Here is a 27,639-nt window from a genome sequence, read left to right as displayed (position 1 = left end):
CACAATTTAAACCTTTCAACGACAGTGTACGTTGCTTTCTTTCTATAGTGAAAAACAAAAATATTCTGTTACAAGTAGGTGGCATGATCGTCGACGGTTGAACTCGGACGTACTTAACTGCACTGATTCCGCATTTCAGAGATCAAAGGAATTAATGAAAAAGCGACTTAACCTTTTCTCGTTTCTAACCCCGTTATCGTTGTCACAAACACAACTGAGACCAGAAGAACACTCAACGGCGAGTAGTTCCTTTAATTTTAAAGCCCTTGCGATATACATATAGACCATAGTGCCTCCCATACGAATTTATTTTTTTGAAGCCGAGATTTGTTTACTCCAACCCCACTCTGAACCCACGTCGTTTCTTGGCGTATATGCATTTTTTGCATAAGATTTGTACAAAATATGCCAACCCGACCAAAGTTCAGTTAACTTCCGTGGACAATTTATGGAAGAAAGATCCAGCTTGTTCAGCTCCAGACGCTAGGGAGTCTGCGGTTTACTGCCGTGTTGTGATTGCTGTTCACGTGGTAACATTTTAGTGATAAACTTTCAACAACTGGATACTCAGTCTTTTCTAATCTCTTAAGCTGTTCTTTTTAAGTGGAGGTTTAGTGCCACGTAACAAGAAAAGTACATTTCCGAAATTTTTTTCGTTCCTTCACTAATCTAGTACATCAAATCTAATCCTTTCCTGTTTACCAACGGGGCATTTTTCGCAGTAAGAGAGAAAGTCAATTTTTTCAGACTTGTTTTTTTTTTATCATGGACGCTATTTCTCTTTATTTTTTAACGTTTCTTTTAAATTCTGCAGGGAGAAATTGGTTGGTAATCAGACATCTCGTCAGGAAGTACTCACTGTTCAGTTCAGTGCGTTTGTGAGTCTTAGGTCCCGTTCAGACTAGGTGCTCTTTCCGGTGCTCGGGCACTGGTACTAGTCTGAGCAGAGCTTTTTGTCGGTTCCCGAGCAATAATCGCGGCACCGTGCCCGGGCACGGGCACTGCCTTCAAGGGTAGTACTCGGGCACCGTTCCTGCGCACGGGCACTGGTGTGAACAGGATTTTGCCAGTTCCCACGTTTTTCCTCATGCCTCCTTACGATACAGCAAGGAAAATGACAGGCGAAAATTGACGAGGGAGAAACACGATTGCTCCTTGGGCACCAATGAGTCTGTACAACGTCCTTTTTAGTTGCCGAGCACAGAGCCCTAGCACGGACACCTAGTCCGGTCATACAGGATGAACATGCATGTGCATAGTCACGTGGCAGTATTTGCATACCGCCTTATATTATAGCGCACTGACACGCACACTTTTGTATTTAGTCACGTTCAGCTCAAGGTGACGCCACTATAGTTCACTTTTCCTCCCTCGCAAATCTTGGCTCAACACGGTAAGTAATCTGTACTATTCTGTTATTTTATATTATTGCAGAATAATGTTAATTTTCTTCCATCCAATCCACAGCGGCGCAAAAAGTTGCCCTGCTGACATTTCAATAATCTTCGTATCTTCTGTCCTCAGCAATTTTTTCCTCAACACGATTATTTTTACTAGTTCTTAACCTGTAAATTTGCGTTAAAGGCGTGTTCCTCACTACGTTAATACGGGTTGACTGAAGACAAGTCAAGCTCAGTAAAAGATCGATTTGCAAAAGTTGGCGGCTGACCTGCCGTTGAACTCTTACTACATGCGAGACATGATCGGAAAGCCGATATCCTCTCTTTCTTTTTAAATGGAGCGAAATGTGCTTACACAGTATATTTTCCAGTTTGCGTAACTAATATTGGAAATAAAATAACGGTAGGTTTGTAATCTTTTGCTCTGATGTCTTATTCGATACGAATAACAGTTTTATTTGATTGTTTTTCTGACTTAACGAGAACTTTCTAATTTTGTTCGAACTCACCGGTATAGGGAATATGGCACACGATGAATTTGTTGACGATACAAACATAAATATATTTTCTTCGATTGTTGAACGTCGCGGACGAAATTAAACTTTCTTGTGTTACAGTTCTGGAAAGCTGTGAAAGACAGGCAGATGTGTAGTACTGATTGATATACGCTCATATTTATCGATATATATAATATACATAGACAAAATGTGCTTCACAGCCAACGTGTAGTTCACTGGGGCGAAACAACGAGTTGTCACTAATATTAGTTGACCTCGTGATCATGACAACGGACCATGAAGGGCGATATATTCTGAACATTTTTTACTATTAGTTCTATTATTTCAAAACCTGAACTGCTTTTACTTGTGAAACGTTAGAAGAACCATTAAAGATTTTCAGATTTCTAACCAAGTGTTAATTTGTGCATGGTCAACGTAAAATTCTTTGACAGTCACGTGACAGAATCATGTCTGGCTGTCTGATATATTATCTTAGCAGTGTTCGTGTTTAAATTTCAAGTTCTCGTCCGTTGCTTATCAGAGTGAAGCGGAAAACGTATGTAAAGACGTCTGTGAGCTTTGAACAGCGACAGACAATTGTGATGGACTTATCACCAGAAAAAAATACAGATCTCCATCTCAATAAAGTGATCTTCCAGTTTGCTGGGATGTCAATAACGGATGCAAAGAAAGCTTTAAAGTTTATTTGGAACGTTGTAAAAATCGAGAATAAGAATATCAGCTTATTCAGTTCACTAACAGCACGTTAAACGGCTCCAGTGAGCCTGATCATTGAACTGAGGCCCCATTAGTGGGCTCGGGATATCCCGTATCCCTTAATATTTTTGGCTTAAATATCCCGTATATCCTTATTATGGTCCGGACTTGTGTCTGACGCTCGATATCCGGCGGATTCACTTTTCTCAATATCCGGTATCCCGGCCCTGTTGTAGTTCCTTTATCCCTAAAAATCTGCCCAAACTGAATATCTCGTATTCCAAATAAATGAAGCCTTACCGCCGAATGTCATTGTTTTTATGTCATCTTTAAAGACTTTAAATATGGCGCAAAATGCTGAAGTGGAGTCAATCGATAAGTTTTTGTTTTGGCAGGAAAGAAAGACACTTCTGTTCCCACATTCGTGAGTCCTTGATGCAGGCTGTTTTTTCTCATTACTGCCTTTACTACCGGTTATTGAATGTTTCCTTTCAATCCTGTAGGGAGAGTTTGCTACGTCATCAAAATATGTTCATGGGGAAGTAGGCGTTCATTACAATCCACGCAAATCCCTGATTCTCTTGTTGAGTTAACCGAGTCATTCAGGTTAAACCTGCCGACTGCTCGCGGTTCAGTCGAGTACCGGTACAAATTTATTTAAACGCGCCCTTACTGATACTCTTGGTGGGAGCATTTAAAACTCAGCGTTTGGTCTTTAAGCCGGCCAATATCAACAACAAGGTGGGTAATTTAGTAGAAAAAAAGAGGTTCTCAATGGCTCAGTCCGGTTCATTACATGGTTATTCCAGAACGTTTGTGCTCGACTCAATAAATTTACACAGCCACAAACATGTCTCTCATCACGTCCGGTCCGAAAATAATTTACTCCTGTTTTCGACTTGTTTCAGTTTATAAATTCCTTGTAACGGCCCCTTTGTAGCTTATGTTAGGCGACTGAAAGTTGTGTTCTTCAGACTACATTAATAAAGACTAATTTTAGTTTGATTTAATAAGAAGTTTGCGTATTATTTTCTTCTTCCCGGCCGGAGTGCAAAGTTCAAAACTGTCTCTGAAAGCCGACTATTTTTTGTGCTTTACATATCATGACTCATGGCATTGGAATGTGCTTATACAAGCACCTTTTCAACTATGCCAAACGATGGACAATTTTTTCCTGACTAGTCAGATTGCAATTAGCCCTGCAGGAGTATCAGCCCGCCAAATTATGATTTATATAATATTCTTGGGTTAGCAACTCTTACGCACAGCTAATACAGCAAGGCAAGGACGGTGACTTCTTTATGTTTTATTCAGCATAAATCAACAGAGTTCAATAACAGTTGCAGCCCCCCGGGGGGCATATATAAATGGCAGGGTGAAAGTTGTTCCTTTCAGGGGGAGGGGATTGCATGGCAGTACAGTGTATGGAATATAATGTATGGCGAAAGGAATGAGAATTTGTTCGGGGTTTCTTTTTTCTTAACAAGCCGGACACAGGCGATGCATATTTTCTTAGATCCAGACCGGAGTGCTTTACATAACTAAGTTGGTGAAGGCGAGATCTAACTCCTCTTTGTTTAAACACGTATATTATTTTAACGCCTACTTCTAATTTATGCAAAATCAAAGTTTACACTAAAATTAGCATAAAAGAATCACCAGTCATGGTTCGTTGGCCCATTCTGATCATCTCAAGCCAGCTTTGAACTCCATGATGCTGCTTTATAGATGAACCAGTAAAACAAAGGCGAATATGTTTATTCATTTGATGAGAAAGTCGAAACAGAGTAATATGAGGGGTTAATACGCGTAAAGCGGGTGTCAAACAGCATCAGACATGAGAATCAGAAATACCAGATAAGACAACAAAAGGTCAGCTGAAATGAGGCCAAATTACTTCTAGTTTCTGGCCTAACACGATCCAATTTGTGAGTTAGAATTCGAACTGCGGTCAGTAAATAACTGAAAATATACGCCAACCATGTCTCCGTGGTTCTTTTCATTGTAAAAGGAAACAGGGGCAACTCGGCAGCCACGTGAGTCCTTAAAATATAAGGTTAATTAAGTTGTCGCATTGATTTTTGCTTTCAAAATCTGTATAAAGTTATTAATGAAAATTATGGTGAAATTAAAATGGAAAAATGCCTCACCTAAATCTTGCGAAGACGCTTTCTTTAAACTAACAAAAATAGTGCAGTGCGGAAACGATGATTGCCTACGCACGTCGTTCGTTTCCGCATTAGTCTGAAATGTCAGCTCAGACTATTTTTTTCCGCATTCCAGAGATCACACTGCTCAAGGTGGCATCATAAGCACGCCGACAGAGCAGGTGTGTATTTGGTTAACGTGGATCGTGGCACGATCTCCCATATACTTTATAACCCATGGTTTATATCAACACGTTTCTGTTGTTACGTATATGGCGAAGGTTGTCCGCAAAATACAGTAAGTAGCTTTTTATAGACCCCTAAGGAAAGATACTGACACTATAGCAGTCTCTTATACGAATCTCTTCTTTTTTTCGTTCATTTGTACAAAATTTCTGGCACTACTTTTACAGATCTTTTCAAAGCGTATTCCCTTCAAGAGTTAATTTAATTTCTTGGAACAATTTAAAACAATTTTTGGGAACGAAAATCTTGCTAATTTGCCCTGGAGGCCCTTAGAGTCTTGTGACTTCTTGCGATGCCATGGTTGCTGCCTCTTTCCAATTTCCCCTCACGACTTAGCGCTTTCCGGCTACAGCGTCACTGCAGAGTGTCCAATTCTGCGGGAGGGTTTTCTAGCCTGCGAACGCAGCCGTATTTCCAGCACCCTAAATGTTCTCACGATGACTAATATATGGCGTGTCATACCAAAACAAAACGGTTCCGGTGATAATCAATCTCTTCCTGTCAAGGACTTCCCAATCGGAAATTCTTTTAAACATGTTTGTGCGCGCTTGTTAGAGGTCATGGTGGTGGCCCTAGCCGCTTTCCACACTGTTTATAGTTTTGCAAATATTTTATGTGCAGAAGTGAATCCTACTTTAAAACAAACCCGTTCTATTCATAAGTTTTCTACGCTAACCGAGACTGAATTTAAAACACAATCAACTTTACGTCGACGGAGAACTCGGGGAGAAAGGCATGGACAAATCGAGAACTTTTGTTTCAGCTTCAAATTTCCGAAATCTGTTGCATTCGCTCCCTGAACCGGAATTTCCGGTATTTTTTAATTAAATAGTATATTGGCAAACAGAATCAAAATACTGAAGCTGCATTCAAGCATGCAGTTACTGAGTGAAATAAACTCACCATGAAGATCACGTATCGCACCAAATGCTGACACTCGGAGTAACTTTGTCGCTTTCATTTTGAGGGTCTTAAACTTTAAGTTCATAGCTTGCTGGGGTGGAATTGTAGTTTTAATTTGGTTCAATTCTGAAGAGAAAGTCTATCAATCAGAATTGAGTTCTAAAAGAAATAAAAACAGTTTAGTTTTTCTTCAAGGTCCAGGCGTTCGGAACAGATTCGACAACTTGAAGCAGTTTATCACCTGTGCAATTGTATGGTTTCCGAGCTAGGCGCCAGGAAACCTGCCGGCTCCCCTGCAAAGTTGTGATTGCAAAGCCCGTTACTTCCTATAGGAAGTGAGATTTAAAAAGACGCTTTGTTCGCCGCGCTATTCCTTTCAAAGTTTTCCATTTCAGGCGGAAATCCCTGTCATTCTTATTTTCAATGTTTCAATGTCTAGAGCCTTTATGATCAAGGTGCGGTGACGATAATAAGTAACCTGTTGGATTTGAATAACTGTGAAAACCTGTGGAGGTTAGTTTATAGCAAATATCGTATTATGTCTCAACATTTAATCCAACCAACTCCTCTCTTTTCATTACGTTTGGCAAAAATGCCTTAGTTTGATGATCATAGACAATAGAACCCAAGATAGAGGTTCCATGAAGTTTCCTTTCACTGGAACACCACTTCCCTCGTGTGCGGGCCGTTCTATTGCTAGAGCTGTTTACTTGTAACTGGCCAAGTGGAAGAACGTCAAAATAATTAACTCGGTTTCTATTGGGACCATTTCTACTTCAACCATTTTTCAGTCACCTCACTGCGGTGTGAAAAGAAACGTTTCAGTTTAAACCAAGAATTCAAGCGTTTCAGCCGGGTTCAGTCAGGGTTGAAAAATTTGGCTAACCAAAGCGAAAAACTCAACCAGCGAAAACAATTTTAAAATCCTAATAGAACAGAACATAAGTAATTGGCCTGCGTGGCACTGAGGTTCTACAAAGCAGGAGGGAATCGAACGAGCGAGGTGAGCGTGGCCGCGCGGGGAAGGTGCCAGCACTACACGTTTCGTATTCTCGCCACTCATAGCTTGCCCTTCTTCCGGCCTCAGTATCGTTTGTCTGCCTTTGTCTCAGTCGCGGTAAATGAAACATTTGTGGCGTTTGTACTGTATGAAACATTTTGGAAGACAAATCTTTTGTAAGTTGTACTTTAAACCGCTCGTGTTTCAATGTTTGTTTGTAACTGCCAAACCAGGAAACACGAAGACAGACTTATCGCTGTAATAGATCATTTAACCACCCACAAAGAAATCGTTATTATTGGGCTCAACCTCCGTTCCCAGGGCGTTTTCCCTAGCTTGCGGGTGGAAGCGAGGTTGTATAGGGCTGTAAACACGTTGTGATGAATAATTCAATCTTTATTTTTTACAGTTCTGCCGCCGCACCACTTTTGACTATCACATGATGTTGGAGCGGATACTGCTGACAATTGCCTGTTTACAAACGCTATCAAGTAAGGAAAATAAGCTTAATCTGTATCTGTTTTGGGTAAAGGTCAAACAATTCTAAAGTTTTTGGTCACATTGCAAAATGGTCTTAAAATGAGTAATTTCTCGCTCAGAGAGCAGAAGCCAGAAACATTGACCAGTGGAATGGTTGAACCGGCGTAACTAGAGGTTGGGGGTGGGGGGAGAGAAAGGAAGACCATGTCCCCTCCTAGGGTCCAGTCCCGCTCGTTAGTCATTCCTCCGCCACTATGGGGGGGAGTCTGTTGGAAAGCCTGTGGAACCACAACAGAAATAATTAACGACTCGTAGCCTGCAGAACAGGCGTGATTTTTGGGGGGGTTTTCACGCGAGCGGAGCGGAGGCAAGCGCGAATCACGCACGGCGCCCCTCGCTTGTCTCCGCTCGCCTGAAAGACGCAAAAGATAACGCCTGTTCTGCAAGCTAGAGAACCCGAAAAGAAGTGGATTTGGCCTGCTTCGGTTTGTGGTCGCTTGTATATTCTTTCTATCGGCTTAAAAAAATAACCTTTGTTTCAATAAGCCATCCGTGGAACTAGTTGCCCATAAGGTTCATTGGAAAATATTTTGTTGGATTTTTTTCGACAACCAAGCCATTGGACCTCATTTCGTGAGCGAGCATAAGAGTGTCAAGATTTACTGAGCCTAGGCAAAAACTTTCAAGCCACCTTTTTACTACCGATCGACTACACACGCAATTGTGATCCTCTAAATCAAAGTATAATCAATTGAGATCGATTACTCGCCATTACCAGATTTCTATCGGCGACACTGATTTGGACAAATATTTCCTTCCTTTTCACATCACAACAAAGCTCTAGATTTCTTATACTTGAGGCCACTTGCAACGGTCTTTGTCCAACTTTCCATCTGCCAACTTTGCTTTCATACGAAAATTTGTCCTTGTTTTTATATTTCTCTGCTACTGGCCCAGCCAGACAGGCCAGACGGGTGCGGGGGAAATGGCTTGACGAAAGTTTTCAAGAACGGCTCTTGAAAACTTTCGTCGAGCCATTTCGCCGGCACCCGACTGACTGCTCCCAGGTCTCCAAGGATACTAATCGCCAAAACTGTGTGCAAAACTTTGTTGACCAGTCACTCTCGCTCGACTTAAGACTCTGATCACGTGCGCCGGTCACACCATTTTATGACGTCATTCGTGTGTCTATACTCTGATCACAAACTCCGCTACACCAATCAAAACGCGAGTTTTACCCTGTTCAAGTTGTTTTTAAAAAATTAGAATAGAACGTACCGTCGCATCTTAAGAATTAAGAATTATTTGTCTGAACGGCGAATTATCAGCCAACATTGTCTTAAAGACCAAAGATTCAGACGCCGAGAAGAATATAAAATGGCTTCCCTTGTCTATGAGGCGTGACATGCATACTATTAATTTAACTTTCAAATGCTTGAAGGGATCCCCCCAATGTTTAAAAGATCATTTTAAGGCTTTTAGAACTATCCACAACACGAGGGGAAGTGGGAAAAACTTAATGCTTCCCAAAGTGAGAACTGAGACTGCAAGGAAGTCTTTATATTTTAAAGGATCAAAACTTTTTAATGACATTCCATATGAAATGAAGGATCTTTAATTACTTTTAAAGTTAGTGGCTGTATTTAGGATTCTTAGGTTCTTTTCTTATGTGCAGGGCCCTTATTGATATTAGCATTTTATGCTGAAGATGTCACCCTGTTTAAATAACTTATTATTTATTTATTTATAAACATTATTTAAACAGAAATTCCAATTCAGCGTAGCTGGTTTAAATGGAGATCTGTATAAAATAATAAGAATAAATAATCAAATATAGAAATGAAAGCAAAAGTCATTCAAAGAGTTCATGAAGGTGAGAAATTAACTAAGGTGATTTAGATGTTTCTTGACTCTCAGTTTAAAACATATTATTATTATTACTATTATTATCATTATTATTATTATTATTATCATTATTATTATTATTATTATCATTATTATCATTATTATTATTATTATTATTATTATTATTATTATTATTATTATTTATTACAACATCAGATGTCAGTTAATTCAATATTAATTTAACTGCTGCGACTATAGTTGGTTTTCATTTTTTACCAGTACTCAATACTTTGTTCACCATTTGTTTATCCTAGATGTTGTGGTTCAAAGTGCGGCCTTATGTCCAGGTGATATGATCACAAAACGTGATAAAGTCACCAGAGAGTATGAGTGTGTTCCTTGCTTGAAATGTCGGGCAGGACATGGCTTGTCGGTCAACTGTGGTGACGTCATAACTCCACAAACACCGATAGTATGCCAACCGTGTGTTCTGGGTGAAACGTACTCTTCTGCAAACGAGCCTGGTGCTTGCAAGGATTGCGAGAACTGCGGCAAGTATCGAGAAACCAGTAAAACTTGTACACTGACTTCAAAGGCGGTGTGTGGCAAATGTAAAGTAGGGGCCTACCCAGATAGCCTGCTGTCAATTTGCAAACCTTGTTCTTATTGCTGTAATGATGGCAAGGACATTGTTATTCCCGCATGTCAAGTCCCTGGAGTAGCAAAAGGTATGCAGTGCACCTATCTGCGATCGTGCCCTAAGACCGCAGCAAAACCGGACTCTAAAACAAGCCTCAGCACAGCCTCAATAGTGCCAAGTCGTTCAGCAACGGTGACATTATCGACCCCGTATCCCACAGCAACGACGATAACTGCACAAGGAAATCGAAGCAACGAAGAGCAGGGAACTCAGTACCGAGGGGAACAAATAAAAAGCGATGCCACATTTTCCCCATCGCAAATGGTTGGCGTTATTGTTGGCCCCGTCTTAGGGGCATTTGCTGTGGTAGGCTTGTTAGTTTGGAAATTTAAACCTAGCATCAAGCAAGCGGTTAAGAAGATACACAAGGCAGCGCCTGGTGATGCCGAGATCGAGAGCGGGATCCCGTTACAGCACCTACAAAGTGAAGACACTGGCAGTGAAAAAAATGAGTTACAAGCACAGTTGGAGCTCGGAAACCCTTTAGAGCAACGACAAGGTGGAGCTGAAACAGATGAGTTGCAAATGACAGTGGCTCTCCCGAATGGAGACACATCCTCTCCCGTCCAGGAGAGTGGAGATAGTCCGGAGCCTCTTCCGGTGCAGGACACCCAGCCACCAAACGGTTTGGATGGACCCGGTAAGGTCTATCCGGTGCAGGACACCCAGCCACCAAATGACCTGGATGGACCCGATAAGGTTTGTCCGGTACAGGACACCCAGCCACCAAATGGCTTGGATGAACCCGATAAGGTTTGTCCGGTGCAGGATACCCAGCCACCAGGTGGTTTTAACAGAAAAGGTAAGAATCAAGATTGAAATCGCTTTCAAGTGTTTTGTATTTTTTTGAGTATTTAACTATCCAAAAGTGTAAAAATAGCACTTTAGTACCTCGGGATGATGGGTGTGTGTGTTCGCTCTGACGAAGGGCTAACGCTCGAAAAGTGAACACTGGAACCTCTTTACCGTGGCCAAAATCCCTTTTTTTTTTTTGTAATTGAAAGACTTTTATTGATTTTTCAATAATAATTAATAGATACAACAATTACGATCACTCACTACAAACTAAGATACAATCGAAGTAAGCCCTCTCGATGAGTTTTTTTTTTCTCTTAGGACAACCTTCGTCAATATAATATGTTTAAATAAACAAAAAATAAAAAAAAGATATAATCAAGAAACAAATAAAGCTACAGACTACAATACTCTAACAAAATATTTTAGCTCGGTTTAATTCAAAACCATTATCAAAAACATGAATAATTTTACATCATCATTGTTTGATAATGGTGTTAAATTAAACCGAAATATTACGTATCTTATAAATCTATCTCCTGGTTGTTGACTCAAATTTTGAGTACTGCAGGATGTTCCTCGGAGTTTCTTTCGTTCTTTAAAACTGTTGATAAAACCAAACATTCGTATCCAAGATGTTTATTTAGTTTATCAACACCAATAAATTTTAGACGCCTTTTTCTCGTTGTTAAAATAAAACCTCTGCTATGTATCTTTTCAGATTTGAAAAGTTGCAGTTGCCGTAAAGAGCCACGTCCGGCAAACATTGGTAATGAAGCCCACAGGCACACCAATTGCAAGGTGCAAGTGACCACTAAGGAGACAACCAAGGTCACGCACTTTGTTACATGTGATTCTGAGCACGACCACGCGACTATGGTATAGCAAAGAGACAAACTGAAATAGAAGATCAATTAAGAAATGACTAGCTGTAGTTGCTAAGCCCTGGGTATCAGAGGTTTTTTCGCGAACTTCTTGAAGAGGATGTGCAAAACACCATGGCCTATGTGTGTCTCGGATGTAGATTGTTAGAAGTTATCGATTAACTTACTTAGGCCTAGATCCGGAAACAGAAAAAGAGCAGGGATGGCACACTGGTGAAAGCACTCGCCTCCCACCAATGTGGCCTGGGTTCGATTCCCGGACTTGACATTATATGTGGGTTAAGTTTGTTGTTGGTTCTCATCCTTGCTCCGAGAGGTTTTTTGTCCGGGTACTCCGGTTTTCCCCTCTCCTCAAAAACCAACATTTCCACATTCCAATTCTATCTGGAATGTTTTTTAAGATAAGATAACGCCACCTGAAAGAAGACATTGAGATTGCGCGCGGTTGTTTTTGGGAGAAAGACCTCTGGTACTCTGGTACGCGCGTTTACCTTGTTAAAAGTAGGAGGCCCCATTAGGGGTTGGGGTGTGTGTTTATGGGGTGCGGGAGGGGGTAGGGACGGGTTTCGACATATCCCCTGGCCATGAATACCTCAGATGTAATCACGGCGTTGAATATTTATTTTAACCAATAGTAAATAAAATAAATAGACTTCAGTCTAAAGGCCTTCACTTCTGTTCCTGACTGATCTAGCGGTGGACTCCAAGTCTAGTGGTTAATAACTCCTATCCCAACAGCACCTAATGGGGCTTCAGAATAGGTTGACTTAATTTAACAAACATGATTTCCATGACTCTGACGAGGGAAAATTCAGTCTCAACAATACCGTATGAAATTTTTCCAATTTAAATGAAGTTGTAGTCATGGTTGTATAAAGCTAGTTTTTCATACCCATGGCTTTTTTCGCCAGAAATCCTCGTTAATTATCATCAATATTTTATGCCAGCTTTTTCGGGTGATCGTGTTCTTCATAATGGCCATCATTTTCCTTGCTTTGTATGGGAAGGGGAAAAAGCGGAATAAAAAAAAAGAAAGTAACTAGGTTGATTAAAATAAATAAATAAATAAATAAATAGTAATAATAACAATAATAATTAGAACTAAGTAATTTTTTGAATCGTTTAAGGGGAATTCCTATAAGAAATTTGCTGTGTTGTGCATTAGAATTTTAGAATGTTTGTTTAAACTTGTAATTACTGTTAACGCACGAGAAGCAGAAGTAGGTGATAACCTGCTTTTACAGACTTTTCCAGTACTCGTGGGAAGATCTTACAAAACTAAAGAAGTAGTTGAAAAATAGTTTCTTTCTATCTGACAGAAGGTTAAAAGCTGACTTATGATTTAACTGAAATATTGTAATTATTGAGAATGATGTAATATACAGTAAATGACACTGAATAATACATCGGTCTTATTTATTCATCAGGCTTAACATATTCCATCACATTTATTTCCATTGTAATTACTCTAAGGAAAGTAAAACGAGATCATACTTGATGAAGTGCCACAAATTAATACAGAGGAAATGTAATGGTTACAATTATTTAGTTATTTATTTTTTTCTTTTTGATAATTAAAGCTATTTCACAATTCAAAAAAAATTCTTTGGTATCTTTTCGTTGTTCATTGTCAGTCCTGTTAACAAAACTCCTTTGGAATACGCGGCAAGGGAGTTTTTTTTTTTCTTAACATCTTAAATGGCAATAATTATTAAGGGAGTTACTTTCCAATAGTGCCCTAACGTTAAACGCCTGTGGGCTTCTACTTTTAACAGTTTCTGGGCGTTTGAAACTTGTCATGAAACGCTAGAAGTCGTTGTCCACAATATATATCCAACCACTTTGTGCCGACAGTGGAAAGGCGAATTGTTTAAGTATATTCAAAACCAGTGAATCGTGAGCTCAACGCCGGGAGGTGCAAGAACAAATACTACCCAGTTTTCGAATAGCTCATTCTACAATTGTGTGCTTAGTGATCTGGCCTTGGATTGGAAGCGAGGCTGGGGTAAATCCCGCAGCCTCGCTTTCAATCCAAGGCCAGGGCACTAAGCACAGAACTGTAAAATTGCTGCGGCTATACCTAGTCAAAGGACGTCGCCGAAAAGTACCATCGCCTGGTTTGGTGTAAACTAATTAACAAATAAAGAAACAACGTAGTAAGAAACAAGAATATCCTGTTACAAGTCGGTGGCATGATCGGCGACGGTTGAATACTGCATTAATTCCGCATTTTAGAGATCAAGGGAATTAATGAAAAAGCGGCTAAACTTTTTCTCGTTTCTAACCCCGTTATCGTTGTTACAAACACCACTGAGACCAGAAGAAATATCTGTATAACGAAGTGGTCGGATTATGTATCAGTCAATTGCATGACTGCCCCTGACCCCTACCCCCCTCCCCCCCCCTCACCCGTTTTCCCGGTGACCCTGGGAATAAGCATTTTTTTTTAAAAACTGAATGCCTCACGGTGCAGTTCAGTAGGTTTTATTTCTCCGTGTTTGGCAGTGACCATTCATTCCTTCTCATTCTTCTTCTTTTTTTACGTATCTATTCGTTTAGCTGGTGAACATTAAACGACATTATTTTGAGGCAAGACGTTAAAATCACGAGACCGTCAAACACCCAGAGTAGACTAATGCCCGAGCCCAGGGATGGACAAAGTTGAAAAATGCCCGGCTAATGCCCGGGGGTGGGTGCGGGGGCGGACGGCTGATGCATTGAGCGGGTTAGTTTAAATCTATTGGGATGAAACGGACGCCGGCGGCAAAGCGGAGTTCAACTGTACTCCTCGGTATGTATCAGCGTATTTATGTTGTACCTGTTCCATTTGTACGTGGCTTGTCCCCAAAAATACTCAACGGCGAGTAGTTCCTTTAATTTTAGAGCCCGTCACGTGATAGGCATATATACCATAATGTCTGTCATACAATTCGGCTCCAATTCACGTCGTTTCTTGGAATATATGCATTTTTTTTTTGCATAGATTTGTACAAAATATGTCAACCCGACCATAGTTCAGTTAGGTTCCGTGGACAATTTAGCGAAGGGTCGAAGATCCAGCTTGTTCAGCTCCAGACGCTATGGACATGGAGTCTGCAGTTTCCTGACATGTGGTGATTGCTGTTCACGTGGTAACTTTTTAAGTGATAACCTTTCAACAGCTGGATACTGTCTTTTCTAATCTCTTAAGCTGTTGTTTTTTACGTGGAGTTTTTGTGCCACGCTGAACGGGAAAAATACATTTCCGAATTTTTTTTGTTCCTTCACTAATCTAGTACATCAAATCTAATCCTTTCCTGTTTACTAACGGGGCATTTTTCGCAGTAAGACAGAACGTCGATTTTTTCATCCCTGTTTTTTTTTCTTTGTCATGGATGCTATTTCTCTTTACTGTTTTTATACGTTTCTTTTAAATTCTGCAGGGAGAAATTGGTTGGTAATCAGACATCTCGTCAGAAAGTACTTACTGTTCAGTTAAATGCGTTTGTGAGTCTCAAGTTATGTTCACACTTAGTGCCCGAGCACTGGTGCCTTGACGGTGGGCACAAAATGCAAACGCGTGCACACAGGGACCCGGTACAGGTCTACTTCAGTGCCTGGATACAAGGTTTCGACCTTTTACTTGAGCAGGGACACCGTGCCCGAATTCTGGCGTGGAGTCTTGATAAAAGGGTGCATCACATTAATGCTCAGCGAGAATCGCACTCGGGCACCATGCCCGGGAGCCGAGTGTGAACATAGCCTATTAAATCCGGTCATACAGGATCAACATGCATGTGCATAGTCACCTGGCAGTATTTTGCATACATAGTATTATAACGCACTGACACGCACACTTTTGTATTTAGTCACGTTCAGCTGAAGGTGGCGCCACTATAGTTCACTTTTCCTTTCCCGCTAAGGTGTACATCTTGGCTCAAGACGGTGCGTAATCTGCACTATTCCGTTTTATGTTATTCCGGAATAATGTTAATTTTCTTCCATCCAATCCACAGCGGCGCAAAAAGTTGCCCTGACATTTCACTTATCTTCGTATCTTCCTCAGCAATTCTTTCATCAACATGATTATTTATACTAGTTCTTTACCTGTAAATTTGCGTCAAGGCGTGTTCTTCAATTTTACGTTAACACGGGTTGACTGAAGTTAAATCAAGCATGGAGAGAGTTGCAAAAGTTGGCGGCTGACCTGTCGTTGAACTCTACACTACACCATGCGAGACATCAATGAAAGCCGATTTCCTCTCTTCCTAATTAGCTTTACACAGTATATTTACCAGCTGGAAATAAAATAACGGTAGGTTTGTGATCTTCTGTTCGGATATTTTATTCGATATATATGGAACAGTTTTATTTGATTGTTTTTCCGATCTAACGAGAACTGTCTAATTTTGTTCAAACTCGTATAGGGAATATGACAAACGATGAATTTTGCCCGGGGAGAGACTCTCATATTAAAGGGGCGAGGATGCTCGTCGTCTCGCTTAGGGGTGTAAATTTCGGATTTTGGTCTCACTTAGGGTGTTCTGGGTAAAGCACCATTATATTTAGCCGTGAAGGTCTCGTTTAGGGTTGCACGCGAAAAGTTACTGTATTTTTTACTTATCTGTGTTTTAAAATGGTCTCTTTTAGGGGGTCAAAAAAGTATGGGCCATGCCCAGATTGGTCTCCTCTAGGGGTTTAATTGAAAATTTTCGACGAGCATTCCCGCCCCTTTCATATGAGAGTCCTCCCCCCTCCCCCCCCCGGGAATTTTGTTGACGGTACAAACATAAACATGTTTTCGTCGATTGTTGAACGGCATGGACAAAGTTAAACTTTCATGTGTTACAGTTCTTGAAAGCTGTGAAAGACAGGCAAATGTGTAGTACTGATTGATATACGCTCATATTTATCTATCTATATAATATACATAGACAAAATGTGCTTCCAACGTGTAGTTCACTGGGCCGAAACATCGAGTTGTCTCTTACTTGACCTCATCATCATGACCATGAATAGCGATACTTTCTGAACAATTTTCATCATTTGTTTTATTATTTAAAAAACCTGAACTGCTTTTACTTGTGAAACATAAGAAGAACCATTATAGATTTTCAAATTTCTTACCAAGTGTTCATTTGTGCGTAGTCAACGTAAAAATTCTTTCAGTCACAGTCACGTGACAGAGTCATGCCCGGCTGTCTGATATAAGCCGTATCATCGGGTGGATCGAGAATAATTATTTTAGCAGTATTCGTGTTTAAATTTCAAGTTTTCGTCCGTTACTTAACATAGTCAAATGGAAAAATTAAGCAAAAAATGTTTGTGAGTTTCAGACAGCAACCGGAACTAGTTCAATGTTCTTGTTGTTCACCAGTATCCATTACACTGGAGTCCAGATCACCTTGTAGCGTTAGGACGCGCCGATCGAAGAAGAGTCATTCATTTTCCGGTCGTCGTCCGAGGCCCACGAATTCTGTCTTCTGTCTAGGTTCTCTAGTTTAAAAGGGAAGTCCGTGACAGATAATTGTGATCGACTGTAGTCAATAATCCTATTTTGTGATTTGCCAAGGTAAAAAAAAATGTCCCGGCAACGGCGCGAGTGAAACCTGCGAAGAAAGCCCACTTTTCCTTTGCGGCTCCCTGCTGATGTTAAACGGAGCATAGTGATTGGCTCTTGTACCTTGGACATCAAAACACCATTGCAACTTAACAACACATGGGCGCTTCGTGCGATCTTTTTGACGTATCCATGTATATTTACCACGGGAAATTTACCTTGGAAAATGTTGGTCACACTCACTACTGCTGTTTCCCCGTGGTGAAAGGGTCATTTACCACGTTAAAAGTGCCCCGTATAACCGCACCCACTGACGCTCGATATAAGGAGGAGTCTCTATTCTCAATATCCGGTATCGTTTTCACAGCTCATTTATCCCTAAAAATTTGCCCAAACTGTATATCGACGTATTCCAAATTGATGAGAATTCACCGTAGTTATTGCTGTTACGTCATCTTAAAGATTTTAAATATGGCGCAAAATACTCAAAGTGGAGTCAATCCCCGGGGGGGGGGGGGTACTCCCCTATATAAGGTATATAGGTATGTGCCGCCCCAAAGGGTATGGTTTTTGAGCCGTTTTGGTCTGAAATAGGGTATAGATTTTGACAATTACGGTCTGAAATCGGGTCGGGTTTTTGAGGCGGGGAACATTTACAAAAGCTTACAAACATATTTTTCTTCTCAGTACGTAACTGGAACGACTAACTGATAGCGAGAAAAAGAAATAGATAAACTATGTCATTCCAGCTTACTTTTACTCCTTGCGTCAACTTCCGTTCGGCGCTGATGCATAATTATCAGGTCTAAAAACGGGTATAAATTTTAGAGGTCAGGTCTGAAAACGGGTGTGGAAAATGGCATGTTTAGGTCTGAAATAAGGTCGGGATTTGAAGACCCGAGCGGCACACCCCCACCAAGAATTCCGGGGAGTATCCCCCCCCCCCGGGAGTCAATCGCTAGCCTTAGAAAGGTCGGCACACACGAGGGGACTTGTCGCAGGGACTGTTTTCAGGGAAAAGTACAGCTGTAAGGTTTACACGACAGGACGGGTCTCGGGTGCAAGTCCCTTGAAGCGGGGACCTGTTACACATTGAAATTGCAAAATTTAGGGCGCTTTCACTGAAATTTAGCCTGCAGTGCAGGCGTTTTTCATGACCGAGCGCTGAATAATAAATTTAGTTCGCGTATTTTAAGGAGGCTGAGGAGGGGGCGGAAATGAGAACGAAAAAAAACTATTATTTAGTATTTTTCCTTCCTCTCCCCCTCCCCCCTCCTTAATTTCTCAGCCAGTCGTCCTCTCCCTTAGGGTCACTTTTGACTCGCTCCAGCCCTCTCGCGCTTCCTCGCCCAAGATGACAGCAACGAAGGATTATTCAGCGCTCCCGCTCCAAAAATACGCCTGCATTGCAGGCTAACTGAAATTCAGTGAAGCGTAGAGACGAAAAAGGAGCAGTCCCAAACAGTCAAACCGAAGTTACAAAATAAGCCGCAGAAAAATTGAAATGTACGACGTACACGTCAATAAAACAGCACATTGTCGATCTATAAAATTAGTCAGTCATTTACAATTTCGAAAAGGCTTTTTTTTTTAGAGTTCGGTATACTACTGATTCAGAACAGAAAAACAACAGCTATTCAAACAAGGCGTTAAATACAAACAAAACTTATGTTGAACACTTGTTCAACCTCACCGTCGGCCGCCATCTTGAAACGGAGTTCGTAAGGGGTTATGGGAGCGAAAATACTGAGGTTTATTTTCATTTGTCGCAGGGCTTAGGGATTGTCCCACGAACCACACGCAGGGACCAGCATAATTTGAGGGGCCAAGTCCCCATGACTTGTTCCACGAGTTCAAAACGTGTTTAAAGTGGGACGTAAAATCTTGAATTCTCAGCAGCCAACGGTTCAGTGCGGTTCAGCCCGGAGTACCAGTACAAATTTATTTAAACGCGCCCTTTAATACTGATACTTGCGGTAGGAGCATTAAATACTCAGCCTTTGGTCTTAAGTTGCCAATATCAACAACAAGGTAAGTAAATTAAATAGAAAAAAAAGAGGTTCTCAGTGGCTCAGTCCGGTTTATTACATGATTATTCCAGAATGTTTGTGCCCGATTGGATGAATTCACACAGCCACAAAGGTGTCTCTCATCACGTCCTGTCCGAAAATAATGTACTCCTGTTTTCGACTTGTTTCAGTTTTTAAATTCATTGTAGCTACCTTTGTAGCTTATGTTGGGCGACTGAAAGCCGATTTTTTTGGTGCTTAAAATCATGACTCATGACACTGGAAAGTGCTTACGAAGTACCTTTTCAAATATACTAAGCGATGGAAATTTTTTTTTCCTGTCCGGTCAGATATCAATCAGCCTGCGGGAGTAACAGATCTGGAGGCACTTAGAGTCGTGTGATTGTTGCGCGACTTCGCGCTCTCCGGTTACAGCCTCACTGCAGATTGTCGAATTTCACGATGTAGAAAAAAATCGCTAAAGTGAAGGCAATTTTTGCACCTGTTTTTATTTCAATGTTCTTACGATACTTAGTAAGGCGTGTCATACCAGAAGAGAACGGTTTAGTGATGGAGGATATATTTCAGGTGACTGAATCAGTCTCTACCTGTCAACTGCGGACTTCCCCCTAATCGGAAATTTTTTCAAACATGTTTGTTTACTCATGGTTTGACAAGAGCCGCTTTCCACTCTGTTTATAGTTTCGCAAAGATTTAATGTGCTCAAGTGAATCCGACTTTAAAATAAACTCGTCCTATTCATAAGTTTTCTACACCAACCGAAACTGAATAACGCAATCAAGAACGTACGTCGGAGAAACGTGGGGACTAGACCTGGCCCGAGTGGGCATGGACAAATCGGAAACTTTTCGGGTCGTTTCAGCTTGTTTGACGTTTTCTTAACCGGAATTTCCGGACTTTTTAATTGAATGGTATCTTGGCAAACCGAATCAAGTAACTAAGAAAGCTATGTTCAAGCAGTTACGGAGTGAAATAAACTCACTATGAAGCCACGCATCGATACTCGGAGCCGGTAACTTTCAAGTTCGCAGTTAATTTGCCGAGGGCCGGGCGGAAGAGTTTTACTTGGTTCAATTGGAAAAAAAAATCTATAAATCAAAATTGAGTTCTAAAAGAAATAAAGCAATTTCGTTTTTCTTCAAAATCCAGGCTTCAGAACAGATTTGAAAACTTGAAGCGGTTTAAAACCTGTGCAATTTTCTCTTTGCGAGCTAGGCGCCGGGAAACCGGCCGGCGCCATTGCAGAGTTGTGATCACAAAGTCCGTTACTTCCTAACGGAAGTGAGGTTTAAAAATGCTTTGTTTGCCGCGCGATTCCTGTCAAAGTTTTTCATTTCAGGAAGGAAATCCTTGTCATTCTTATTTCCCGTGTTTTCCTTTATGATCCAGGTGCGGTGACGATAATAAGCAACCTGTTGAATTTGAATAACCTTGAAGACCTGTGGAGGTTAGTTTGTAGCAAATATCTTATTATTTCTAAACATTTAATGCAACCAACTCCACTCTTTTCATTATGTTTGGCAAAAATTCGTTAGTTTGATGATATGAATGACAATGGAACCTAAGATAGAGGTTCCATGAAGTTTCGTTTCAGTAACACCACTTCCCTTAGAGCTGTTTATTTGTAACTGGCCAAATGGACGAACATGAAAAGAATTAACTCGGTTTCTATTAGGGCCATTTCTACTTCAAGCAGGTTTTCTTCACTTCGTTACGGTGTGAAAAGAAACGTTTCATCCAGTGTTTCAGCCGAGTTCAGTGACGGTTAAAAAAATGTGACTAACCAAAGCAACCAGAGATTTTCTTTGTTCTACAGAACGCGTAAAACTCAACCAGCGAAAACAGTTGATCCAAATAGAACAGGCCCCGGTTGTTCAAAGAGCGGATAATTTTATCCACTGGATAGATCGCTATGCGGCAAATAAATGTGTGCAAGAATTTCCTTATAGTTCTATAGTTTGTGTTTAGAGTAGAAGCGTATGTCTAATTTAAGCATGGGATTGTGTGGAAAACTTGCCAGAAGCGTTGTTTGGAGTACATTTGCACCACTGGATAGTGACTTATCCACTGGATAAAGTTATCCGCCCTTTGAACAACTGGTGCCAGAACAGTAAGTGTTGGCCTGCATGACACTGAAATGCTACGAAGCGGGAGGGAATCGAACGAGCGCGCAAAGAGAGGGGAGCGCGGCCGCGCGCGGAAAGGAGAGGAAGGTGCGCCAGCGCTAGCCCTACTCGTTTCGCGTTTTCACCAGTAATTTCTCGTGCGTGTTCGCTTGCCCTTCTTCCCCTCAGTATCGCTTGTTTGCCTTTGTCTCAGTCGCGGTAAATGAAACATTTGTGGCTTTTGTACTGTATGAAACGTTTTTTGACGACAAATCTTCTATAAGTTGTACTTTTAACCGCTCATGTTTTAATGTTTGTATGTAAGTGCCCAAACCAGGAAACACGAAGACAGACTTATTTCGCTGTAATAGATCGTTTAACCACCCACAAAGAAATCATTGTTATTGGTCTGTCTGTATAAAACACGTTATGCTGAATAATTCAATCTTTATTTTATAGAGTTCTGCCGAAGCGCCACTTTTGACTATCACATGATGTTGGAGCGGATACTGCTGACAATTGCCTGTGTACAAACGCTATCAAGTAAGAAAAATAAGCTCAATCTGGATCCGTTTAAGGGTAAAGGTCAAACAATTCTAAATTTTTTGGTCACATTGCAAAACGGTCTAAAATTGAGTAATTTCTTGCTCATAGAGCACGCGCAAAAAAAATTGAGGACGGTGCCTAATAATAAAGAAGTTTTTTTGTGCGGTTTATGACTATGCGGGAAAAGCAGATCTTAGCAAGACCTATTGGAATCCAAAAAGAAAATTGGGGGTAACCACGCTTTTTTTTAAAGATAATTAAGCAACAATATTTCTAAAAAGTGCCAAAATATAAAGCGATGTATGAGATTTTTTTTTAAATTGAAGCTTAATTATTTCTGAAAAATGCATGGTTATCCCTTATTTTCTTTTGAGATACCAAGAGCACTTCCAAAGTTCGGTTTTCTCCGTATAGTTTTAAACCGCGCAAAAATGTCCCTGTATTAGCAGGCACCACCCATAGGAAATCCGAGTATCTCGAGATGCGCAGATGTATGCGCAGTAACAATAGTAGGCACCGTCCTTAACTACCGGAATGGTCGATGGGCGTAGCTTGAGGTCGGGGGAGGAGCAGGAAGGGAGACCCTGTCCCTTCCTAGGGTCCAGTCACACTCGTTAATCATTCTGCCGCCACTATAGGGGGAGTCTGTTGGGCAGCCTTTGGAACCATAACAGAAATAACCAGGTGTCATTTTTTTTTTTTTTTTGCGTTTTTCACGAGAGCGGAGGCAAGCGAGGGTCACGTACAGCGAGAAGGGCGCTGTGCGTGACTCGCGCTTGACTCTGCTCGCCTAAAAAACGCAAAAAAGCCTTTTCTTTATATTCTTTCTTTCGGCTTACAGAAAGAACCTTTGTTTCAATAAGCCATCTGTTGAACTGGTTGTCCATATGGTTCAGTAAAACATATTTTTGACATTTTCGTTTTTGGATTTTACCACAACCAAGCCATTGGACCACATTTCGTGAGCGAACATCAGATTTACTAAGCCTCATAAAAAAAACTTTCAAGCAAACTTTTTGGCTACTACACGCACGCAATTGTGTTCCCCTAAATTTGAGTATAAGGGTTAAGGTCAAACAATTCTCAATTTTTTGGTCACGTTGTAAAATCAATGGTCTTTATCCAATTTTCCATCGGACAGTTTTGCTTTCCTACGAAAATTTGTCTGTGTTTTTACGTTTGTCCGCTACTGGCCCAGTCAGAAGGGTGCAGGCGAAATGGCTTGACGAAAGTTTTCAAGAACGGCTCTTGAAAACTTTCGTCAAGCCACTTTGCCGGCACCCTACTGACTGCTACCAGGTTTCCGAGGATGCTACTTGTCAAAACAGTCAGCAAAACTTTGTTGACCAATGACTCTGGCTCGACTCCAGACTCTGATCACTTGCACCGGTCACACCACTCGATGACGTCAATGGTGCGTCTATAGTCTGATCACAAACTCGGCTAAACCAATCAAAACGCGAGTTTTACACTGTTCGTTGTATTAAAAAAATAGAACATAACATAACGTGCAGTCGCATCTTAAAAATTAAGAATTATTTGTCTGAAAGGCGAATTATCAGCCAACATCAGATGTCAGTTTATTTAATATTACAGCTGCGACTATAGTTGGTTTTCATTTTTTACCAGTACTCAATACTTTTGTTCACAATTTGTTTATCCTAGATGTTGGGGTTCAAACTGCGGCCTTATGTCCAGGTGGCATGATTACGAAACGAGATGAAGTCACCGGAGAGTATGAGTGTGTTCCTTGCTTGAAATGTCCGGCAGGATATGGCTTGTCGGTCAACTGTGGTGACGTCATAACTCCGCAAACACCGATAGTATGCCAACCGTGCGTTCTGGGTGAAACATACTCTTCTGCAAACGAACCTGGTGCTTGCAAGGATTGCGAGAACTGCCTCAAGTATCGAGAAACCAGTAAAGCTTGTACACTGACTTCAAAGGCGGTGTGTGGCAAATGTAAAGTAGGGGCCTACCCAGATGGCCTGCTGTCAATTTGCAAACCCTGTTCCTATTGCTGTAACGATGGCAAAGACATTGTTATTCCCGCATGTCAAGTCTCTGGGGTAGCAGCAGGTATGCAGTGCACCTATCTGCGATCGTGCCCTAAGACCGCAGCAAAACCGGACTCTAAAGCAAGCCTCAGCACAGCTTCAACTATGCCAAGTCGTTCAACAGCGGTGACATTATCGACTCCGTACCCTACAGCAACGACGATAACTGCACAAGGAAACCGAAGCAACGAAGAGCAGGGAATTCAGTACCGACAGGAACAAGAAAAAAACGATGGCTCTAAAGGTGCCACATTTTCCCCATCAAAAATGGTTGGCGTTATTGTTGGCTCCATCGCAACAAAAGCGGTCTTTAAAGCGAGCCTCAGCACATCTTCAACTGTGCCAAGTCGTTCAGCAGCGGTGACATTATCGACCCCGTACCCAACAGCAACGAAGATAACTGCACAAGGAAACCGAAGCAACGAAGAGCAGGGAACTCAGAACCGAGGGGAACAAGTAAAAAGCGATGACTCTAAAGGTTTCACATTTTCCCTATCCGAAATGGTTGGCGTTATTGTTGGCCTCATCTTTGCATTTGCTTTGGTAGGCTTGGTTTGGAAATTTAAACCTAACATCAAGCAAGCGGTTAAGAGGAGACACAACGCAGCGCCTGGTGATGCCGAGATCGAGAGCGGGATCCCGTTACAGCACCTACAAGGTGAAGACACAGGAAGTGAAATAGATGAGTTACAAACACCGGTGGATATCAGAAACCCTTTGGAGCAACTACAAGGTGGAGCTGAAACAAATGAGACACAAATGGCGGTGGTTCTGCCGAATGGAGACACCTCCTCGCCCGTCCAGGAGAGTGAAGATAGTCCGGAGCCTCTTCCGGTGCAGGACACCCAGCGACCAAATGGCTTGGATGGACGCGATAAAGTTTTTCCGAGGCAGGATACACAGCCGCCAGGTGGCTTTGAAGGACAAGGTAAGAACCAAAACTGAGATCTTTTGTTAAGATTTCTTGTTGTATTTTATATCTTTTTATCCCTGATCGTTTAACAAGGTACTCGAGTCGACAAGATTACTTGTCCATTCGGAGCATTGAACTATCCAAAAGTGTACAAATACCACTTTAACACCTCGGGACGAAGGGTGTGTGTGTGTTTTTTTTTTAACGGGGGGTGGGGGAGGCTAGTTTGTAAACAGTGGTGCTGCGTCAGTGGGGAGTAGAAACGAATGTTTTGTTTATCAACAGAGTTGATAAGGTAATCTAGCCTCTGTAGAACAGACTCGCTCTGACGAAGGGCTTACGCTCGAAAAGTGAACACTCGAACCTCTTTACGGTGGCCAAATTACCTCATCAACTCTGTTGATCAGAAACCATACATTAGTATCCAAGATGTTTATAACAACGTTATTAAATTTTAGACGCCTTTTTCTCGTTGTTAAAATAAAACAAATGTTATGTATCTTTTCAGATTTGAAAAGTTCCAGTCAGTGCCGTAAAGAGCCACGTCCGAGAAACCCTGGTAATGAAGCGCACAGGCACACCAATTGCAAGGTGACCACTGAGACGACAACCAAGGTCACGCACTTTGTTACCTGTGATTCTGAGCACGACCACGTGACTATGGTATAGCAAAGAGACAAACTGAAATGTAAGATCAATGAAAAGATGACTAGCTATATAAAGGTGCTAAGGCCTGGTTATTAGAGGTTTTCTCGCGAACTTCTTGAAGAAAATGTGCAAAACATCCATGGCGGATGTATATTATTAGTTTTTAATATCAAATTTTTTAGGGCAAGATCCGGAAATTATTGTCCGAGATGTTTCCAGAAACAGATAGTGTTTCACAGTGGTGAGAGCACTCGCCTCCCACCAATAGACCTTTATCACACGCGGCCATGTTGAGTCTCAGGAAAATAAAAAGCTTTGTTTTTGCACGGCAAGCCTCGCACTGAATTCCCGTCTGGCCGAGGCTTGCCGTGCAAAAAACAAAGTTTTTTATTCCTCCGAGACTCACATGGCCGCCGAGTGATAAGGGTCTATGTGGCCTGGGTTCGTTTCCCGGATTTGACATCTTATGTAGTTTGTTGTTGGTTCTCATCCTTGCTCCGAGAGGTTTTTCTCCGGGTACGCCGGTTTTACCCTCTCCTCAAAAACCAACATTTCCAAATTCCAATACGATCTGGACTATTTGTTTTAGATACGATAACGCAGCTGAAAGAAGACATTGAGATTATGCGCGGTTGTTTTTGGGAGAAAAACCTCTGGTACTCAGTTTAAAGGTATGAGTGTTTACTTTGTTTAAAGTAGGAGGTCCCATTAGGGGTTCGGGTGCGTGGGTATGTGGCGGGGGGGGGGGGGGGAAGGGATTCGACATATCTCGTGTACCACGAATGCCTATAACAGTCCGTATCTCTGGTTCGATATACTTTCGAATACCAGATTTAATCACGGGGTTGAATCTTTCTTTTTTCAAATAGTAAATAAAATAAGTAGACTTCAGCCAAAAGTAAACAATAAGCAAGGAAACGCACAACGAAAACGCTGCAGGGATACGCAGGATCTGTAAAAGATCTAATTAGCAAAAAATATAATTGACTCAAATTTCAGCTGTCCAAGGTTGCCGCATTCTGTTGATTCTCGGTTTGGTCTCTATCATGTCGCTATCGTGTTAAGTTTTCTACGCAGTCCGATCAGCCTTGCAGAAATTTCAGTCAAAAGGCCTTTGCTTCTATTCTCGACTGATCTAGCGGTCCCGGCGCCAAGAGCTCCTCCCTTAGCTCATCCCACAAAATTCGCGTTTTCTTCCTCGTTTTTTCTTTAACACAACTTGTAAAACAAGTCTAGTGTTTAATAACTGTTATCCCAACAGTACCTAATGGGGCCTCAAAATAGGTTCACTTGGCTGACTTTATCAGGCGTGATTTTCATGACTCTGACGAGGGGAAATTCAGTTTGAATAATAATGTATGAACTTTTCAAATCTGGATGGCCAGGCTTGTAAGCATGGTTGTATAAAGTAGCTTTTCATACCCATGGCTTTCTTTCTTGATTGTGTCGGTCAATTTGCCAGAATTCCTCGTTATTTATCTTAAGGTGATCGTCTACTTTATAATGGCCATGATCTTGCTTGCTTTGTATGGGAAGGGAAAAAAAAGCTAAATAAAAAAAAAGAAAATACGTTGATAAAAAAATAAATAAATGAATAAATAAAAAAAAGGTAATAATAATAATTAGAACTAAGCAATTCTTTGAATCGTTTAAGGGGAATTGCCATAGTGAATTCGCTGTGTTGTGCACTGAGAATTTTAGAAAGTACTCAGTTTTGCCAAACTTGTAATTACTGTTAGCGTACGAGAAGAAGACGAAGGTGATAACCTGCCTTCAGAGACTTTTCCAGTAGTCATTGGAAGATGTTACAAAGCTGGAGAAAGAGTTGAAAAATAGTTTCTTTTCTATCTGAGAAAAGGTTAAAAGCTGACTTATGATTTAACTGAAACATTGTAATTATTCTAAGGAAGGTAAAACAAGATCATACTTGATGAAGTGCGACAAGTTAACACAGACGGAAAAGTGCATGTGGAATGGTTACAATTATTTAGTTGAAAAGTCTTTAGCATTGTGCTTATGATCAGTTGTTTTGAAATCCATTTTTGGTAATTAAAGCTATTTCACAATTTAAAAATATTTTTTGGTGTCTTTTTGTTGTTCATTGTCAGTCCTGTTAACAAAAATCCTTTGGAATACGCAACAAGAGAGTTTTTTTAATTCATCTTAACTGACTAAATCATGAGA

At 41.1% G+C, this 27,639-nt stretch overlaps 2 protein-coding genes across 5 annotated transcripts; both read left to right on the top strand.

Annotated features, from left to right (window-relative positions):
- The first annotated feature begins 1,266 nt into the window (after window positions 1–1,266).
- On the top strand, window positions 1,267–27,521 carry LOC146451522 (uncharacterized). 2 transcript variants are annotated; one of them, XM_085098988.1, is made up of 5 exons: window positions 1,267–1,393; window positions 7,323–7,404; window positions 9,553–10,740; window positions 11,455–12,431; window positions 26,799–27,521. In XM_085098988.1, the coding sequence occupies exons 2-4, from the start codon at window positions 7,353–7,355 to the stop codon at window positions 11,616–11,618; spliced, it is 1,404 nt and encodes a 467-aa protein (XP_084955114.1). In that variant the 5' UTR covers window positions 1,267–1,393; window positions 7,323–7,352; the 3' UTR covers window positions 11,619–12,431; window positions 26,799–27,521. The 2 variants fall into 2 exon arrangements, with proteins under 2 accessions (XP_084955114.1, XP_084955113.1); XM_085098987.1 differs by lacking the exon at window positions 1,267–1,393 and adding an exon at window positions 2,972–3,358.
- On the top strand, window positions 4,901–26,175 carry LOC146451523 (uncharacterized). 3 transcript variants are annotated; one of them, XM_085098982.1, is made up of 5 exons: window positions 4,901–5,062; window positions 6,353–6,426; window positions 21,751–21,834; window positions 23,503–24,822; window positions 25,316–26,175. In XM_085098982.1, exons 3-5 carry the CDS (start codon window positions 21,783–21,785, stop codon window positions 25,474–25,476), a joined length of 1,533 nt encoding a protein of 510 aa, XP_084955108.1. In that variant the 5' UTR covers window positions 4,901–5,062; window positions 6,353–6,426; window positions 21,751–21,782; the 3' UTR covers window positions 25,477–26,175. The 3 variants fall into 3 exon arrangements, with proteins under 3 accessions (XP_084955108.1, XP_084955107.1, XP_084955109.1); XM_085098981.1 differs by lacking the exons at window positions 4,901–5,062; window positions 6,353–6,426 and adding an exon at window positions 19,095–19,187 and having other exon boundaries at window positions 21,753–21,834; XM_085098983.1 differs by lacking the exons at window positions 4,901–5,062; window positions 6,353–6,426 and adding an exon at window positions 20,381–20,633.
- Window positions 27,522–27,639: the final 118 nt, after the last annotated feature.

The sequence above is a fragment of the Pavona decussata genome, unplaced genomic scaffold, assembly GCF_977016875.1.
Source record: "Pavona decussata unplaced genomic scaffold, jaPavDecu1.1 SCAFFOLD_386, whole genome shotgun sequence".
Classification (NCBI taxonomy): Eukaryota; Metazoa; Cnidaria; class Anthozoa; order Scleractinia; family Agariciidae; genus Pavona; species Pavona decussata.
Note: the sequence above shows the minus strand (reverse complement) of the source record. Positions and strands in the feature narration are given on the sequence as shown.

Coding starts and splice junctions, on each gene's coding strand:
- LOC146451522 (XM_085098988.1), top strand. CDS start 7,353: ATGATGTTGGAGCGGATACTGCTGACAATTGCCTGTTTACAAACGCTA. Junction 7,405..9,552: donor CTGTTTACAAACGCTATCAA/GTAAGGAAAATA, acceptor TGTTTATCCTAG/ATGTTGTGGTTCAAAGTGCG. Junction 10,741..11,454: donor AGGTGGTTTTAACAGAAAAG/GTAAGAATCAAG, acceptor GTATCTTTTCAG/ATTTGAAAAGTTGCAGTTGC.
- LOC146451523 (XM_085098982.1), top strand. CDS start 21,783: ATGATGTTGGAGCGGATACTGCTGACAATTGCCTGTGTACAAACGCTA. Junction 21,835..23,502: donor CTGTGTACAAACGCTATCAA/GTAAGAAAAATA, acceptor TGTTTATCCTAG/ATGTTGGGGTTCAAACTGCG. Junction 24,823..25,315: donor AGGTGGCTTTGAAGGACAAG/GTAAGAACCAAA, acceptor GTATCTTTTCAG/ATTTGAAAAGTTCCAGTCAG.